General features: G+C 41.8%; 1 protein-coding gene across 1 annotated transcript in view; it reads right to left on the bottom strand.

Annotated features, from left to right (window-relative positions):
• Positions 1–2,209: 2,209 nt before the first annotated feature.
• Positions 2,210–18,977, bottom strand: part of WDFY2 (WD repeat and FYVE domain containing 2) — a 204,205-nt gene continuing 187,437 nt past the window's right edge. The window contains exons 8-12 of the mRNA XM_077158122.1: positions 11,092–11,197; positions 6,532–6,633; positions 5,566–5,696; positions 3,615–3,723; positions 2,210–2,664 (exon numbers count right to left, since the gene is read on the bottom strand). Coding sequence (XP_077014237.1) covers positions 2,635–2,664; positions 3,615–3,723; positions 5,566–5,696; positions 6,532–6,633; positions 11,092–11,197 — 478 coding nt within the window. The 3' untranslated portion in view covers positions 2,210–2,634. The remainder of the gene's footprint in view (positions 2,665–3,614; positions 3,724–5,565; positions 5,697–6,531; positions 6,634–11,091; positions 11,198–18,977) is intronic.

The following is an 18,977-nucleotide window of genomic DNA, read 5'->3' as shown; positions in this document are numbered from 1 at the left end:
AGTGAGAAACACATTCTAAAAACTGACATGGTTGATTGACTATAAAAGGAGGTAAGATCCTAAGTCTTACTTTAAGACTGCTTTTGCTACAGTGGAAATTTATACCCAGGAAACTGAAGGCTCCAGTGACAGCATTCCTTGAAGAAAAACAGCATGATTGGTTTTGTTCTGCTAAGCAGAGAACAACAATTATGTGTCTGATACGTGCAATTTCGCCACTTTCTCAGCATAGCCACTGAAGGCATGACTTGCCAGAGCTGCTACAGGGTTAAGTTATAGAGCAAAAACATACATACGTAAAGTGCAAATCCAACAGGGTAAAACAAGAACACTGATGAGTTAACCTGGAGAGAAGGAAAGCCAAGTGCTGGTGCCAGTTTCCACTCCTAATGAATGAAGCCTCCAGTTCCATAAAATGCTTGGAAGACAACGAACACTTTTAGCAAACATTTCTCTGTGAATCGCAAAAATGGTGAAGACATCTAATGTAAAACTCAAGAATTCACAGTATTACAAATACACACTTGGTTTGCGGGACTCTTTTCACAAACTTCAAGCCCCCAGGAGAGCTGGGGAGAAGGGAAATGGCAGGCCCGTGGACACCTTGGGCAAGGAAACAGCCGTGCTGGGAAGGTGGTGGCAGGAGCGGGACACAGGTTTTCAGACCAGAGTGACCATGTGCATGCAAGTGACCCAGGGGGACACCAGCTCCCCGAGGAAGGTCTGAGCTCGGGGCCTGCCAGGTGCCTGGTCTACAGGCCAGCCTCCGCGGGTCAGGAAGGGAAAACAGAGCAGCCATTTCTGCTCATTTCCAACATATCATGTCTCTGTTTTTAACCTAATACTCAAGTGGCTACAGTTCCTAGTAATAAACCACACAAGAGATAAATTTGAGTATTTTAAATGCAATTCCCTTTTTAACGCTCTCTCACAGAGCAATCATGCAGAGAAGACAAAAGGCGTTCTAACAGCTCTAACTGATGGCACGCAAGAGTCGTGTGAAAGGGGTCTGCGTGCTGACAAGTGGTAATGGCGCTGTGCAAGTACCCGGCTGTGCCCTCCTGACCCTATGTCCTAGAGTTCCGGTCACCTGGGCCAACCGGGGCTGACACGGAAGGCAGTGGCCCATACCCCACACGAAGTCCAGGCCGTCAGTGTCAGGGGCAGTGCCCGAGTGCGGCTTATAGTGCTTCCCCCGCAGGAAAAAAAAAAAAACAGGGAGGATTTCAATTTCATTCTAATACTACCAATGAAAATGTGCTGTGACGTCACAGTGGGGTCTTGAATCGGGAGGGTCAAGCATCTGGCCCGCTCTCCTGCTTGGCTTCCTTTACCTTGGGGCTCCCAGATTAACGCCCCGACCTGGGCCCCCTCCAGGCGAGGGGTTGAGAGGGGCAGGGGGCACGTAAAGTGCTGAAAATGGGGCAGCCACGCGTTTGCCACTAAATATTGTTTAATCTTATTTTTACAGATGAAAATAGGCTTTTAAAAAGGAGCTTGGTATCCCAAGTTGTCATGACACATGGAACATTTCACTTTATCCAGTTTGATTGGCTTCCCTTAGAAACAGAGTTCTCAGGCTCATTTTCTCACACCCTCTCTTACGTGCAGGACAGCAACGCGGCGTCAGCCCTGGGAGTCTGTCAGTACCTTTAGGACTCAGATTATGTTTTAGTAGGCAGCTGGGCAAAGCGTTCTGAGAACTACATTTGGACACAAACGTCTGACTATTTGGTTTTTAAAGGAAGAAATTCCGGTCATGAGAAATGAGCATGATGACAATCTCACAGTAACAGATACGGTCAAGTTCAGAGGTGAGGTCACGTGGACATCTTAAAGAGCCGTTGCTTGTGAAGCATGTAGGGTTTTGTTTGTGTTTACTATTATGGGTGACGGGGAGCTGAGACATACAAGACCCAGGAGGCTCCAGCCGAGTTCTACATGACCCCCTAGACACGCCGGCCGAAGCTCTGAGTTATAAGAATCTAGTTCTGTGATGACAGCGGGCGGCAGCAGCTTTCTCTCACATTTTTAAATGCAGGAAAGACAGAAAACGGAGGGAGAGACATCGGGCTGGAAAATCCACACAAACAGTTTTCCAAATCTCTCCACCTAAAAACACAATGTAAAGACATTTACTCCGGTAAACAGCGGACGGAGGTGAGAGGAGATGCAGAGAGAAGAGGACAGAGTGACACTGACCACGTGATACATGCTGAAGTGGAGAAAACATGGCAACGACTTTATAATGACCCAAAGACCCTGAACAGATGCTTCCCTCATTTCCCCGACACAAAAAGCAACAAGTAAAATGAAGTGTTGACAAATACAAAAATTAAACACCCTACGCAGATTTTTCAGTATACTCAGTACGACGTAGTGCAGTCAGACTATTTGTATGAACCGTTTGTTAAAAAAATACCTTCTTTGATATTGTATGAATAGATTGAAAGAGTCCCCTTGCAAATGTTCATTCACTAGTTCCCCACTGTACATGTGGGGGATATGAAAATTCATGTAGATTCTTTAGTTTCTCTCTTATTTTTCACATATCTGTTTTACGTTTCCAGTAGTGATTGGATTAGAATCGCCATTTCTTTAGTAAATACTATCTTCTGATTCCTGGGCATGTCATCAAGACACTACTGGAGTCATATCCCACAACTGTGAAAAAGAAAGAGAGGATATGATGAGCTAAAAATAAATTGAACTGAGGCTAAACAGTCTAGAATTGAAATATTCAAGTAAACTGTTTCAGTAAAAGTTAACGAGATACTGAACTAAAATGATTTCTGATCTGTAAAGTAAAAGGAAACAAAATACTTTTCCATCAAAAAAGTCTACATAAAGCGCAAAGCCATGACAACGGTAGCTGGAAATTTTGATCCTGCAAATGGAGAATAAAGAAAGATTAGATCCATCTAAGGGGGAAGGAACCTAACATATGGGTCTCAGGCCTGTGCTGCATCCAGTCTACATATCTCATTTTATCTTCCAAGCGGTTCTACAAGATTGTTTCATTTCACAAGCAGAGGAACCGAGGTCCCAGAGTTTCCTTTAAACCTGCTCAAAGTCAGAGAGGTCTGGCAGCTTTCTAAGGGGGTGACTTTAACCATCTCATCCTGCTGCTGCCTCCAAGGCTGGGCGCAGCGCTGGGTGCACGGGGGTGGGGCGTGTGTCTGCATTGCTCAGGGGACGGCGCAGGTGCAGGCCTCTGTCCGGGGCCTCGGCGGTGGCAGCAGTCCCCTGGGGCCCCGTAGTTCTCACAGAGGCCCTGGACTAATTGGTCTCCCTGGGAAAAGAGCTTGTTTATTACTGGAGTCCCACCTTTCATTCAATTCTCTGTTCAACTGCCATGTCCGTCAGGATGCCTTCTCCAGCAGCACCATCTCCCTCCACTCAACTCTCAGAATATTTGTCTGTATTACTCTTTTGGACGTTGGCACATGTGGCCTATTACTGTTTCCAAGAGTATGCGCCCAGCAGACGGGCTGGTCCTTGCAGGTAACACCCTCTCCGAAATGCTAGCTGCTAACCTCTTGACAAGTCCCGCACGTAACTCTGGGTGCTTCATCACATTTACACAGAGGCCAAGATGGAAAGCCAGGTCCTACCTTAATGACCTTGTCAGTCCCCGATGTCAGCAGCCGGCCCCTGGTGGCGTCGAAGTGCACGTGCACGATGCTGTGTTTGCTGTCGTGGAAGGTGGCCGTGGGCGCACGCCTGGGACGGGCAAAGGAGGAACAACGAGTTCCAGAGGACACCCGGCAGTGACACAGGAAGGGAGATTTAGGGAGTTATTATGCTCTAATACTTGGCCGAAGAAGCTAAAACTGCATCACTGTTAGAAATGCTCAACACATCTACCTTTATTCCCTGACAACCTGCTGTGGATTTAAAAAAAAAAGAAAAGGTGAGAAGGTAAAAGGCATTTGTTGCTCCAATGGAGTCCGTGAAGTTCCCGTGACAAAATTTCTATCCATATTCTCAATAAATCTTAAAAATAAACACCCACAAGATTTTTGTTAAGTTTGATTCTAGAAGAGCTTGCCAGTATAATATTCCACTTCTGCCTGTTTAATTAAAAAACAAAAACATGCTTGTTAAAATGCCTAAGATACTACTAACTAACTGTCCTTCTAAGCAGAAGCTATTCATTCTTTTTCCCCTATTCACTGGTGTAACTGCAGACAAGTTTCCCTTGTAGTATTCTAGAACTGAACAAGTAAAACAAAATATAAACCCACAGTTATTTGTTTTGGATTTTCTAATCCAGGCTTTTTTTTTTTAATAATAAGGCTTGTCAACTCTTATGGGATCCAGAGACACTGCCAATGCCTCCATGAAGATAAGCCAGGAGAAATGGTGACATGGTAAATGGGGACAGAAATAAGGTAAAGGAGGTAGCTGTTCACTAATCAGTTTTCAGGGGCCCCACACCTCTGCAGTGAGCTCTCTGAAGACGGTGGTTTTCTTTCTTTTCTATAGCTAAATCTGTAGGATGGATTTTCAGTATACTGGAGATAATCACTTAAAAATTTTTTAGCATTAAAGACTTAGGCTTAATTTGCAAGTCACTTAGACTCTGGGTCTGAGTTTATCTGTAGAAAGAAGAATTAAATGAGAATATCTCTAAGGCCTCTTCACTCTAATTCAATGAGAGAAGAGCTCCCTTATTAATTTCATCATGTATATTGAGTGGGAAATAAGGAACATAAATGCTTACTTCATGCACGGGCATTCTGATTTATATTTGACAGGAGTAAACAAGAATTCAAAACATAAATTAGGGTTATTTATACTACAAGAGGATTATCTGTTTTATTAATTTCCTAAGAATGTCCATTAAATGTCAGCCACCTCTGATGCATTTTAAAAAATTGTTTTATTTACATGTAGCTTTTATGACACCCATTTAATACTTAACATGATTTTACTATACATAAGGTGCTGGGGTTGGGCGGGAATTGGAGGTTTGGGAGAAGTTTCCTGTGAGACCCTTCTGCAGTAACTAAGAGGGAAACTTGTTCCAGAACATTCCATCTACCTCTGGAGGTGGTTTCCCACTAGCCAACATTGCAGAAATAACCCAGCCCTGCCCCACTTTCTAAAGCATTTCGAGGGGCAGTACTCTAGGCTCCAGGGTGCTAGGCAGGACCAACAAAGCAGCTGGGCAACTGATTTGCCTCACAGGTCAGAGGGCTTAGTTCTTCCAGGAAAATGAAACCTGGAGGCTGTGGGTGAATAAAGAGACCAGCTGGGGCGAGAAAGTGAACTTGGGGCAATTGTGAGTGAATCAGCAGAGAGAAGGTGTGTTCTATGAGCACCTACTGTCAAGCACACACCTGTGTTTTCACCCCTGGGACTGCGGAGAGCACCGAGAGGAGTCTTTAAGCATACTCCCTCTCCTCCTGTCCCAGGAGGTAACGAACCCCTTGTGGAAGAGGGGGGCCTTTACCAATTGCAGAAATGAGGCCCATATCAGATGTGCCTTAACGCTGAGTGCCGCTGTGGGATTCGGTTCTCTCCCTAGCCCAAGAACTCTGCAGACTGCCGAAAACTCACTGTTCGTCTGTGATGGCCTCGTGGCAGCTGTCACAGACTCTCACTGCGAACTCGAAGCCCATGAGCGGGATGGAGGAGCGCTTGGAGCTGCACTTGCCGCACACAGCCTTCCCGCACTTGCGGCAGTGGTGCTAGGGGAGGAGAGAAAACAGGCATTCACCATGGCTCCCACACTGCAGCCTCCCGGGGTAGACTCAGCACCATCAACTTAGGATGAAGAGGATAAACAAGAGTATCCCAGGAAGTTAAGAGGGAAACAGCAGGAGTGTGCTCTCCTGTACTCTGTTTATTCAGAATGTGGATTGTTAGGAAAGAAACCTGACTCTGCTACCTCCCAATGCCCCTGCCTTTCCCCACGTTTGGTCCTCTCCGATTATCATCTCTAGGACTTCAGAGGAACCTCCCAGCCAGCCAGGTTATTCAGGGTTACTGAGGAAGTGCCATCTCCCGAGAGCATACTGCCGGGGAAGGAGAACACAGAGGGAACCTGTTTCAATCCAAAGCCCCCACTCTGGCTAAGCTCTACCTACAGTACCTACCACCATTTGATCTCCTCGGGGAAAACCCAATCACACCAGGAATCTGACTGAAAATGCTAAATAACTACAACTGAGGTGGAGGAGGAAAAGTGAAACAGGGAGAAATAAATACCAAGTATCACCTCATGGTTCGGCACCAATATGAGTTAAGCACAACGGATCTTAAGGCAGATTTCAGTAGGTGCCACTTGAGTTCTCAAGTTGCATCCCTTCCCTGCTGACTGGGGACAAGCCCACTACCGTTTCGTCAGCTGAGTCCAGTAGAGTGAACCACAGTAGATAAAAGGAGTGAAACTGGTATGTGGTCAGGACCCCTGGGTAATGATGTGTACCCTCCACAGTGTACCCCCCAGGGGCATTATTTCTTCTAGGATCATAAAGTTATTTCTACATTATTACATTTTGATTAAGCAACCACATCACCCACCTGTCTCAGGCCTATTTTCTTACTGTCCCACATCTGCTTGAAGTTCCAGAAGAAAGGCTGATCACACTTTTGGCAGGAATCACTGTCCAACCATTCAGGGGTCTTATCAAATAAAGCACACAATGGGTCACAGTGAGACGTTGGGAAGAGCAAACATGAAAACATTAATAATAGTTACTTAAATAAGTAAATGTGCGTAGGCCTGAGAAGGGGAAGTACAGAGTGCTACAGCAAGTGGTATACCAGGAAAGGGGGCTGGAGTACAGGGGGGAGAGGCTGGAGGGGAAGGCAGGTGCCCCAACACACAGGACTGGAGAACTGCCATGAAGATCTATGCCTTTATCTCATATTCTCTTTTCAAAAGCAATTCTATTTCCTCTGCTTATGTACAATTATATATAATGCACATTACACACACGCACAGCCACCTGGAAGGCCCCCATGCTGGTGTGTAGCCAGGGAAGCCACTTGCTCCTTGTTCACTCATGGGAGGGCCCAGCAGGGTTTGGGGTTCTGCTCCTTGCCTCAGGGTCATACAATATTTTAGCTTTGTTTGCTACTTCCCAAATCCATCATGAGCACTCTAAATCATGTCAAAAAGGATTTTTAAAAACTACTCTTTTAAAAATCTGGATAGAATATACATGTAGTGGCCTCCACACATGTGTACGATGAACTCTGGGGGAGTTCATTGTTTGGCAGAGGGAGTTATCTCTTTCTGCATATTGTAGAACTGAAGGAATTCTGAAAATATTATCCAGTCTAGGATTTCCCAAAAGTGAATTAATTAAAGGGAACACTAAGACTCACAGGCTGCTGACTTTGACAGAGGCCTGAGAGCATGTAAGTTTGAGAAATGCTGTAAACAACAACCCCCTCTTGGGAGATTCACAATGAAGAGTAGCATATGAAAAGTTCTAGAAGTCCCGTGACAGCGTCCTTTCTCTGTCGATGTAATCTGTGGTGGTCTGGAGGTGTGTGTGTTCCAGGAAAGCATGTTCTTAAACCTAACCCATTCCTGTGGGCATGAACCATTATAAGCAGGACCTTTTGATGAGGTCACTTCAGTAAAGGTGTAGCCCAAATTAATCAGGGTGGGTCTTAAACCTATCACTAGAGTTCTTTATAAGAGAATGAAATTCAGACAAAGAAGAAGAACAAAAGCCACAGGAAGCAAGAAACTGAAAATCAACAGATCCCGAAGAGAAGGGAGAGACCAAGAGACAGTGCCACGTGGCCTTTCCACATGACAAGCCAAGGACCATGGACACAGGCAGCCAGCTCCAGAATGCCATGGTCTGGGGAAAAAGCACCACCTTGATGTCGCCTTGATTTGGACTTTTTTCTAGCCTCAAACCACGAGCAAATCAATTCCCATTGTTTACTTTGACCCATTTCATGGTGTTTGCTTGAGCAGGCTAGGAAATTAAAATACAGAAGTCCTTTTCTGAGGAATATCTGTGATGGACCAGATTTTATAATCAGATTGGGTTAATCAAGAACTTCTAATGGCCAGAAAAACTGGAATTGGCCCACTAAGCACTTCACATGCTGAAAAAAAAAACATGCTCTTCAGAGAAATGAGGAGACGGCATTAATGTTTGCTTATGGGACAATTTCTCAAATATCAGTATATTACAATTAAAAATGAGGTAGTAATAAATATTTACTGACCCAGAAAATGTTCAGTATGTAATACACTGGGAAAAAGTACTGGGTTATTAAATGGTACACACAACATAAAGTTAGAAAATGTTTGCAAAACAACTGGCAAGAGCTTAATATCTAGAATATACAAAGAACTTGTGCAAATCAGTAAGAAAATGACAAGAAACAGGTGAAAAATGAGCAAAAGATATAAGAGATACGAACATGCAATTCACAGACAGGGAAGCGTGAATGACAAGAAGCTCAAATTCACTGTTAACCAGAGAATACAAATAAAAACGAAATCCTATTTACCCCCATCCCCAGCAGAGCAAAAACCAGGAAGAGGACGGAAGGGGTGAGGGGTGCCAGGAAACTCTCTGTCCTCTGTGCAATGGGCACAGCTGACCAGAAAGCAAAATGGCTGTAATATTTACTAACACTGAGAATGCACCTTTGACTGGCCCCACTGCTGTGACTGCAGGCCCGTGAAATTCTCAGGCAGGTCTGTGAGGGGATGTGGGCACTGGCTGCGGTGGTGGCGGTTGTGGCAACCTAAGTGCCCTCTGCTCACAGAAGAAGAAAAATGTGACAACTATGTACTATGGCACCCAGTGCAGAGGTAGGAAGCACCCCAGCACCCCGAGAAGCAGACAGTAGGATGCGTCGAGCTCAAAAAGGGCCCCGTGGGAAAAGGCGGAAACAGAAAGAGAATCGTGGCACCACAGCGCTGATGTAAAACTGGATACACACATACATATTTTCCAAAGAAGCTACATGTTCAGGATACATATCAAAGGCATCACAGGAGGTATCTATGGGAAGGTAAGTGGGAGAATGGGTCAGAAAAGGGGAAAAAATAAACCAGCATGTGGCATGATTCCACACATATGTGTATATGCAGAGAGAGCCTTGTGGAGGCGTATATGCCAACAGGCTAAGGGTAATATTCTGGGGGAGCGGCGGTGGTGGTATTGTAAGTACTTGACATGTTTCCTTCTTTGTTTTTACAAAGAACACGTATTAATATATATGAGCTGGAGAAAATGGCTTTTATGAAGTGAGTAGACCCAGATTTAAGCTCATGGGAGTCACCACGGTCCTCCCTCCGCCAGCGGAAGTCCTGCCCCGTCGGGACCCGAGGGCGCCCACACTGCTCAGCGGGCACCCGGGAACTCTCCGCCCTCCCACACTCCTGCCTTGATTCCTGGTCTGAAAATGCCAAGACGCTGCTGGTCAGAGCACGTAAGGCCCTGCTGACCTAACTGTGATGCCCCTTCACAAGCGCTCAGCCCTCGCAGGATGTCAGTGGGCTCTGCCGTCTGCTGCAGGCCGGAGTGTCCCCCTGCCTGCTGGGCCTCCGTGGGCACGACTGCACCTCCGGCCCCTCGGAGGGCACGGCCCAGCACGAGCCACTCCAGACACCCATTCACCAAACTGACCCCAGGAGATTGATGTTTATAAAACCTGACACTTGTGAAATGGATAGCGCCATTTCCATGGCTTATTTAAGGCTCCGCATCATTCAAGAAGCTATGAAATCCAGAAACAAATCCGGCATGCCCATCTGTCTGCATGCCAGAGGCATCAGTTAAGCAAGTCAGCACCACTGGCTTCACCTCTGGAAACCACCCAGTGATTTTCCTTTGGGGGCACTGTCCACAACAGGGTGGAGGCTGCCTGCACTGAGAAAAGACCCAGCCGTTCCCCAGTTCCTGGTCTGGTCAGGTGAACCTGGAAGGAGCCAGGCAGACCAGGTGTGACGGCCCCGACTCCCAGCAGGCTGCTCTGCAGAACTCCTCTCAGCACTAAGCCCGTGTTTGGCAAGGAAGGTCTGGCAGCACAACTACAACACGTCATAACTTATCTCCCTGCCTCTCTAATGATGGTGCCATGTGGTACACTGCAAAAGCAATATTCTACAATTCCCCACTTCCTAACAGTAATGATCATTTTAATTAGTTACTAATAGAACTCCCGTGGATTTATGATTTGGGCAAATAAAGCTTTAATCTTCTTAAGCATTTAATTACTGACATTTGAAAAGCATTACTTCGTTGGTAATAGCAACTATTCTGTTGAAATGAGATTGGGGTGAGGACATGGGAAGAAGTTGGGGAATGACTTTTATCTCTTTAAAGTGTTGCCTTCCTACCTAATTCTTGCCACCTGCAAAGAAATAAATTAGAAGAACGTACACTGTTCAAAGGGAGAGTCTACCAATAATAATCCTAGGGAAATGGTTAATTCAAAGTGCTGTGAGAAGGAACACTCAATAGAATATCAGTTATGATCCTCAAAGACTAAAAAGAAAACTTCATTAAAACATGTGACGATAAAACTTAAATATATACCAAAAAAACCTGACAAAGCACATATTTATGTCTGAAGAACTGCTGAGAACATACTTGTAAGCACAAAAGTAATTATTTCAAACATGTGCAATGACACCAAACTAAGGATTCTCAGTCAAATAATGCACCTCACATACTGGCTACTACTTCCTACAAAGGCATAAAACACATGACTTTTCTGCTTTTGTAGGACACTTTCCACCAGAGGGTCAATGGCCTGAAAATAGGCGGTTCCTTTTACTTGCCTATACTTCTGGTGCGAGTAGAGTAACACTGAAAGTCTAAACGGCCGAGTGTCTCAGTCAAAATTCTTATGAAATCATTTCATTTATAACATGCCACTTTGTGAGGGGTGAACAAAAAGAAAGAAAGAAAGAAAGAAACTCCTTTTATGCTATCATTTTTTATTCTGCCTAACACTTATTTCATGACTTAATCATAAAAAAAGTAAGAAAGAGGCAGGAGTGAGGGGAAGTGGAGCTGGAATTGCAGAGCCGAGCCTTGGAGCTGGGGAAGGAGGGACACCCATCCCCTGCCCCAGCCTTGGGGGGACACCTACCTCCTGCCTCTCCACGTCCATGTTCCACACTACGATCCCTCCGTCCCCGCCACACGAGATGAGCTGCCGCGTGTGCTGCGCATACGACAGGGCCTGGACTTTGTCGCTGTCAAAGAGAGCACGGGTCAGCAGCAGTGCAGGAGGGCAAAGGAAATCCAGCAGCATCAACCAGGGCACACACTGCCGCAACCGCCAAGAATCGATCCTACACCGCGGATGTAATTTTCATCATGCGAACAGTCAGCAGAGCATCCAAGATTTAAAATAAGCCAACACGCTGCTTTCTTGTGTTGAGGCCCCAGGAAGAGGCAGTCTTTGTCAGTTTGCAACACGTAAGGGGAAAAGCTGACTGCTTGACCGGCTGTAACATTTCACTGGTTCCTCCCCTGCTTAATTGAATCGTTGACACACGTGCATTTTGTATTTGTTCAAGAGTGATGACTTTACCTTTACAAAAATCATCCTTGAAGAGTTTTGGAGGCCATCCTCTGAGATGCTGCCCACTGGAATTACCTGCGAGAGCCAGGTAAACTGAGTTGCCAAAAGGGTGATTGGAGCCCCAAGCATGCTTTTCTGTTTCTTGATTCCCAGAGTAAATCCAAAGCAGCAAGAGACTTTAAGTCTGCTGCCCTCTATTTCTATTCCCTCTTTACTGCTTTTGCACTTTATTTTTCCTTTTTTTAGTTTGTGCATGGTTGACAAGTTATTCCTTCTGGGGGCAACAAAGATGGGGAATGCAGTTTTATGTTCTGACAGTTTGGTAATCTTTAAACAAAGGATTACAGAGATCTGTTCTCTGTTGTGTGTGAGAGAACAGGGAATCTGGTTTCTTGTTCCTTTTGTTTTTATATTTGTCTATTTTAAGCTCAGCTCAATTAAGAATTTTGCACCCATGGGGAAGGAGAACAGCTCTTTGACATATGGACTGCTGGCGTTTTTGTGTCTCTGTGTTTACTCTTGACCTGTGGCCGACATTGAAGAACTGAAGCTATTAAGCTCTGTGTGTCTGTAATTCAGAAAGGCCTTTACATTTTCTTATGGGATGGATGCTTTCTTATTTCCAGAAGGTATTAGAAAATTAGATTATAGTACCTCCTACATTTAAAGAATTTGTTCTGACTTGGCTTGTAGAGATAAACAGGTGACTATATAAATGAAATATTTCAAAATTTCACAGAAATTAAGGCAATTGTACCTCTAATACTTTCAATGTGCTAGACTTAAAAATAAAATACTTCTTAGAGAAACTGCTAAGTTACTCAGAGACATTTAAGAATCCAAGTTCACAAAATTAAGGTAAGTTTGGCAAATGAGACTAGTATACTAGGTTTTAAAAAATGGCTATGTGTTTTCTCTGATTTGTCAGTGTTTAAGCACAGTACAAGTCTACATTTTATTTTACTTGGGCTTGTTTCTCTTAACCTTATACAGGATAATTAGTCAATCAGCTAATTTTACTACTCCATTATGCATTATATTAAGATTATGAAAAATATAGATTTGCACTCAACTAAACTGAATATCTGACAAACATTTTATATAAACAGTAATTATCTTTTTTAGCTTATCAACTCAAAGGTAACTTCCAAGATCTCAGGGTAACTTAAAACTTACTAATATTTACTTGTGCTAATGACATATAATTATTGAAGACCTGCATAATTTCTAAGTAAGTCAGAATACTGAAACTTTGATTTCAAAGCATAACGTTGTTTATATACATTTCCTTCTTATTTTTATATGCTACACTAAGGGTATAACTTTCAGTCATGTCAATGAACATGCTATTTTACCACTTTAATGAGATGTATCAGTGATTAATTTGCTATAGAAATTTGCGTTATGTGTGTTCGAGAGCTTTGCTAGTCTGATAAAATGTTTAATATGAGAAGTCAACTATTCTCCCTGGTCCCTTGCCAATTTTCTCTGTGAAATACATTTTAGTAACTTTGCTTAGTTACTATAATTAAAATAGGTTAATTAGGTCAGGCACAATAATGACAAAGAAATACACCTGTGTACGTGCTTTTGTTTTTGAAAGCAAGAGTATATTTGTCTTAAAATCATGGTTCTCAAACTTTCTGGTCTCAGGACCCCTTCCTATATACTCTTAAATGGCTAGAGTATGTATTGTTTCTGTTATTTTTGTAATTATCCTCTAAGTTTGAAATTATTTCAAAATAAAAAGCTTAAAAAAAACTTATTTGAGGACACCAAAGAGCTTTAGTATAACTAAGTAATAACTATCAATATTTACTGTGTTTGGAAGGAAAACAGAGAAATTTTAAAGATACAGATTCATTTGAAAATAGCAACAATGAACCCATTGCAATTTAACATAAATAACATATACTTCATGAAAAATAAGTATTTTCCAAAACAAAAATTTTTAAATGAGAAAAATGGCCTTGTTTTGCATTTTTGCAAATCTTTCTTATGTCTGACTGAAGAGACCCAGATACTCTTCTCTCTTTATTGTGTTGTGGCAACACACCTCACGTAGCCTCTGGAAAATTCCACTGTATGCGTCAGAGAGACTGAGACAGAAAAAGGCAATCGTAAAGTCAGTTTGTTCCAGAATATGAAAGAGAAGAAATGAAGGACAAAATTTTGAAATACGAATTTTATTTGCTTTGGTTTATAATCCTTGAATCTGAAAAGAGGCTATGAAATGCATTAAAATTTTGGCAGAATTCCTTTAGTTTTGATGGGCTTCTTTTCTTGGTTTACTGATTAATGCCTTTCACTGCAATATGAAAAGATATGCACAATCGTCTGTGGATCTGCATTGCTAGCAGGGATTCTATCTTACCAGAAGTATTTTCAGTGCTTTATGCTGATTTTTATTAAAATCTTCGATTATTTAAGGAAACAAAAAAGAACATAGACTCCTCACTTATGAAAGAACTAAATTCCTTACAACTGTGTTACTTTCCAGGTTTGTTTTAAAATATTTGATTGTTAGCAACCAAAAGTATCAAATATTTTGAATAAATTTAACGGAGGACACAAAAAACATATACACAGAAAACTACAAGAAATTGCTAAAAGAAATCATGGAAGACCTAAATAAATGGAAAGGCATATCTTGTTCATGGACTGGAACTAAATATGGTTAAAATATCAATTTTACCCAAACTGATTCACAGATTCAGTGCAATATCAACTAAAATCCTAACAACTTACTTTGCAGAAATAGGAAATCCAATAACCAAATTTATTTGGAAGGGCAGCTTACCCTGAATAGCTAAATATATCGTGAGAAAGAAAAATGAAGTGGGAGGTCTCACAGTATCTGACTTTAAAGCATATTATAAACCTACAGTGGTCAAAGCAGCATGGTGCTGGCATAAAGACAGACAAACTGACCAATGGAATTAAAGTAAGTGTTCAGAAAGAGACCCTCTGATCTACGGACTTTGATAAGGTGCTCAAGCCAACCCACGTGGGACAGGGCAGCCTCTTCAGTAAATGGAATTTGGAGAACCGGATATCCATATAGAAAAGAAGGACCCATATCTCATACCCTATACAAATATTAACTCAAATGGATCAAAGACCTAAACATTAGAGCTAAACCCATAAAACTTCCAGAAGAAAATGTAGGGAAATATCTAACAAATCTTGTGGTAGGAGGTAGTTTCCTAGACCTTACACCCAAAGCATGAGCAATTTAAAAAGAAATAAATGGGATTTCCTCAAAATTAAACACTTTGGGCATCAAAGAACTTTGTCAGGAAAGTAAAAAGCAGCCTATGCAATGGGAGACAATATTTGGAAACCATATCTCAGATAATGGTTTAATATATAGAATATATATAGAAATTCTACAACTTGACAACAAAAAGACAGACAACCCAATTTTAAAACGGGCAAAAGATAGGACAGACACTTTTCAGAAGGGGAAAATACAAATGGCTAAAAGGCACATGAAAGATGTTCAACTTCACTGGCTATTAGGGAAATGCAAATTAAAACCACAATGAGATCATCTCACACCTTCTAGAATGGGTATTATAAAAACAAAACAAAACAGAAAATGACAAGTGCTGGAGAGGATGTGGAGAGAGAAGAGCTTTCTTCTCGCTGTTGGTGGGAATGTAGAATGTGTAACTGCTTTGGAAGATAGCATGGTGGTTCTTCAGAAAGCTAAGTATAGAATTGCCATATGATCCAGCAATCCCATTACTAGGTATATAGTCAGAGGAACTGAAGGCAAGATACAAATGGACATTTACATACATTATTCACAACTGTAATATGTGGCATTATTCACAATTGCCAAGATATGGAAACAGTCCAAATGTCCATCAATGGACAAGTGGCTAAACAATCTGTGGTATATACATACAATGGAATATTATGCAGTTGTAAGACAGAATGAAGTTATGAAGCATGTAACAACATGGATGAACCTTGAGGATATTATGCTGAGTGAAATTAACCAGAAACGAAAGGACAAATGCTGTATATCCCCACTAATCTGAACTAACGTCAGTGAGTGAACGTGGAGAGTTAAGTTTAAGCATACATATTATCAGGAGAAAGAAAGAGGGTAGAGATTGAGCACTGGCTGCTGAAGGAGTGCAGAATGTACAACAGGACTGATTGTAAAGATCCAGAAATGGATAGCACAGTACCATCTGATCATAGCACAATAATGTAAGTACACTAAATAAAGCTGAATTTAAGTATGGTTGAGGAAGAAGGGCTAGGGACACATATAAAAACAGAAGGAAAGAGAGGAAAAAGACTGAGACGGTATAATTTAGGAATGCCTAAAGCAGACAATGATGGTGATTACATGTATAAATATAAGAATGTTTTTTCATGAGGGAGAACAAATGAATGTCGACATTGCAAGGTGTTGAAAATGGGCGGTATACAGGAAAAAATATAATGAATGTAAGCTATGGTCTGTAGTTAACAGTAACATTGTAATATGCTCCTGCTCAATGCAACAAAGGTATTAGGCCAAAATTAATGTCAATAAGCAGGGGATATGGGGTACGGGTATAAGATTTTTTGTGGAAGAAAAGGAAATGTCCTCATATAGATTGTGGTTGCAAAGCCATGGCTATACGATTATATTGAGAACCATTGATTTTTTAGTTAGGTTGGAATGCATGATGTGTGAATAAAACTGCTTATAAGTGAAAAGAGAGATACAAGTGCTGGTGAAAATGTAGCGAAAGTGAAGCGCCTATTCACATTGATAGGGAAGCAGAACAGTGGAGCCCCTCTGGGGGCAGTGTTGGGGTTCCACAGGCAGCTGGGGTGGGGGTTGTCATATGATCCTGCAACCCTGTTGCTAGGTATATACTGGGAGGAATTAAGAGTGGGGACAGGAATGGACATTTGTGCACTGGTGTTTATGGTGGCAGAGATTTGCAATGGAGGGAGGCAGAGGAATGGAAGAGGTAACTGTGGTATGTATTCATACAATGGACGACTTAGTAGCTACAAGAAGGAATGAAGTTCTGAGGTACACAACTACATGAATGAACCCTGAGGACAGTATGTTGAATGAAATGTCAGAAACAAAAATACAAATATTATCATGCCTCATTCATACGGACTAACTATGATATACAAACACAGAGAACTGGAATTCGTGAGCATGCATTACCAGCTTGGGGTCAAAGGTTCTTCATTACAAGCTCTTACAGCAGTCAAATCTATTCTGGAGTCGTAACTATTACTCCTAAATTCTGAGATGCTGAGCTATTTGTATATAACCTGGCTCTCTGGAGCTTTGGGTACTTATGTGATACCTGAGACTCAGTTAGAGGTCTGAAGCTATGAAAGCCAGCATTATTCCATACAGCAACTGTGTGTTTAAAAAGTTGAAAAAGTGATCAAACTTCGTCTAGAGAGATGATGAAGCTGATCTGGATAGAAGTAAGACATATCAGAATACAGGGAAAAGGATGATATGGTCTATATTTTAAAACTTCTGTGTGAGACCAAAGGGAGATGTGTTTATTTGTGTAAAATTTTCATTTTGGGTAGCCCATTATCTAATTTATCTTGAATGATCAGTTTATTTGAACACCATAATTACATGGAATCTTGAATAGGGAGTGAGATCTTGTTGATTTGTACAGGTTAGGGTGATGCCCTGATACATCCCAGAGTAATCTGGGCAGAAGATAAAAAAGTATTTGCCAAGTCCCCTTGAAGGACTGGAGAATAAATGTGAAAATATTAAATTTCCCCACCTGGGGGCCAATTGTGTGGCCTCTCTCTCTCTATGCTACTCTGCATGTGAACTACTGCTCTCCCCTTTATGTGGGACTTGACTCCCAGGGGTATAAATCTCCCTGGCAACGTGGGACAAAACTCCAGGGATGAGCCAGGACCTGACATCATTGGAACGAGAAAGCCTTGACCAAAAGGGGAAGAGGGAAATGAGACAAAATAAAGTGCCAGTGGCTGAGAGATTTAAAACGGAGTCGAGAGGTTCTCCTGGAGATTATTCTTACATATTATACAGATATCCCTTTTTAGTTCATGGTATATTGGAGTGGCAGGAGGAAAGTACCTGGAACTGTTGAACTGTGTTCTTGAAGAGGACCGTATAACTATATAGCTTTTACAGTATGACCATGTGACTGTGAAAACCCTGTGGCTTATGCTCTCTTTATCCAAGATATAGAGAGATGTGTAAAAAAAAAAAAAAAAAGATAATGGCGTAGGGGGGAGGGTTAAGGGGTAAAAAAAGAACTTGGGTGGACTTAGAAATCCTAGTGGTCACTGAGAGGGAGTGGTAAGGGGTATGGGATGTATGGGTTTTTTCTTTTTTCTTTTTATTTCTTTTTCTGGAGTGATGCAAATGTTCTAAAAATGATCATGGTGATGAATACACAACTATGTGATGATGTTGTGAGCCACTGATTATATACTTTGGATGGACTGTATGGTGCATTAAGATCTCAATTAAAAATACTTTAAAAATATTTGATTGTTACTTTGCATATATAGAGAGCCAGGTATTTAGTTTCTTGGGCCCTTTGCTCATATCATAATCAAGTACCTAAATCTCCTCTAACAAGTCTTTGGATCTTGCCTTTCCAGACTGAACCCTGTATTTTGAAAAATAAAGTAACACTTCTTTTACATCTGTAACTAGAGAGGTCCTGGAAAATTGCGAAGGTTTGTTCCTTTATCTTATAAAAAGAGAGATGCTATAAGTAATTAGACCTGTTTGATATATTACTCTTATAAGAGCTTCATGGAAGTGCTGTCAGATCAAAGAAATTAGCAGTCTTCTCCAGGTTAAGTCCATACAGGTGAAATGCTGTACAAATACTGCAGAAATTGTATGTTTTATGAGAAGACCCTGGTGATTTGTTGATACCTTAGTTCTATTCTGCTTTTACCTTTAGAGAAAATACTCATCAGAATTCTTTAGGAAATAGGTAGGTAGGATATCCCAATAAAGGATTTTATTCTCCTCCATTCTGATACTATGGATCACAGTAAAAATGAACCATTAAGCCATTAAGTCTCTATAAATCACAGAAAACTTGCCTTACATTGATGTTTGCTTGCAGGTGATGCTAAATGCTCCAGGCCAGAATATGTGATGTCAACAAAGGATAGCTTCCGATTTTCTTGGAGAAGGACTGTAGGTACCCAAAGTTTTAAAATATTGGTATTTCAAAGAGCAGAATTTTAGGCACAGGCTTCTGGGCTGAAATCTCTTAGGCCGTTTTCAAACTGTGCCAATGGACTGAATCAGGACTTCCTAGGATTTCTGGACTCTTTTTAGTCTGGAAGCAGATGGCTTCATGAAAGCAGACTACTAAATCAAGATCCTGAAGAACGAGAACTAATTACATAAAATTGAATGCACTGAAGAGGGAACTTTTATTGTGGGTATT

Source organism: Tamandua tetradactyla, chromosome 4 (assembly GCF_023851605.1).
Source record: "Tamandua tetradactyla isolate mTamTet1 chromosome 4, mTamTet1.pri, whole genome shotgun sequence".
Taxonomy (NCBI): Eukaryota; Metazoa; Chordata; class Mammalia; order Pilosa; family Myrmecophagidae; genus Tamandua; species Tamandua tetradactyla.
Note: the sequence above shows the minus strand (reverse complement) of the source record. Positions and strands in the feature narration are given on the sequence as shown.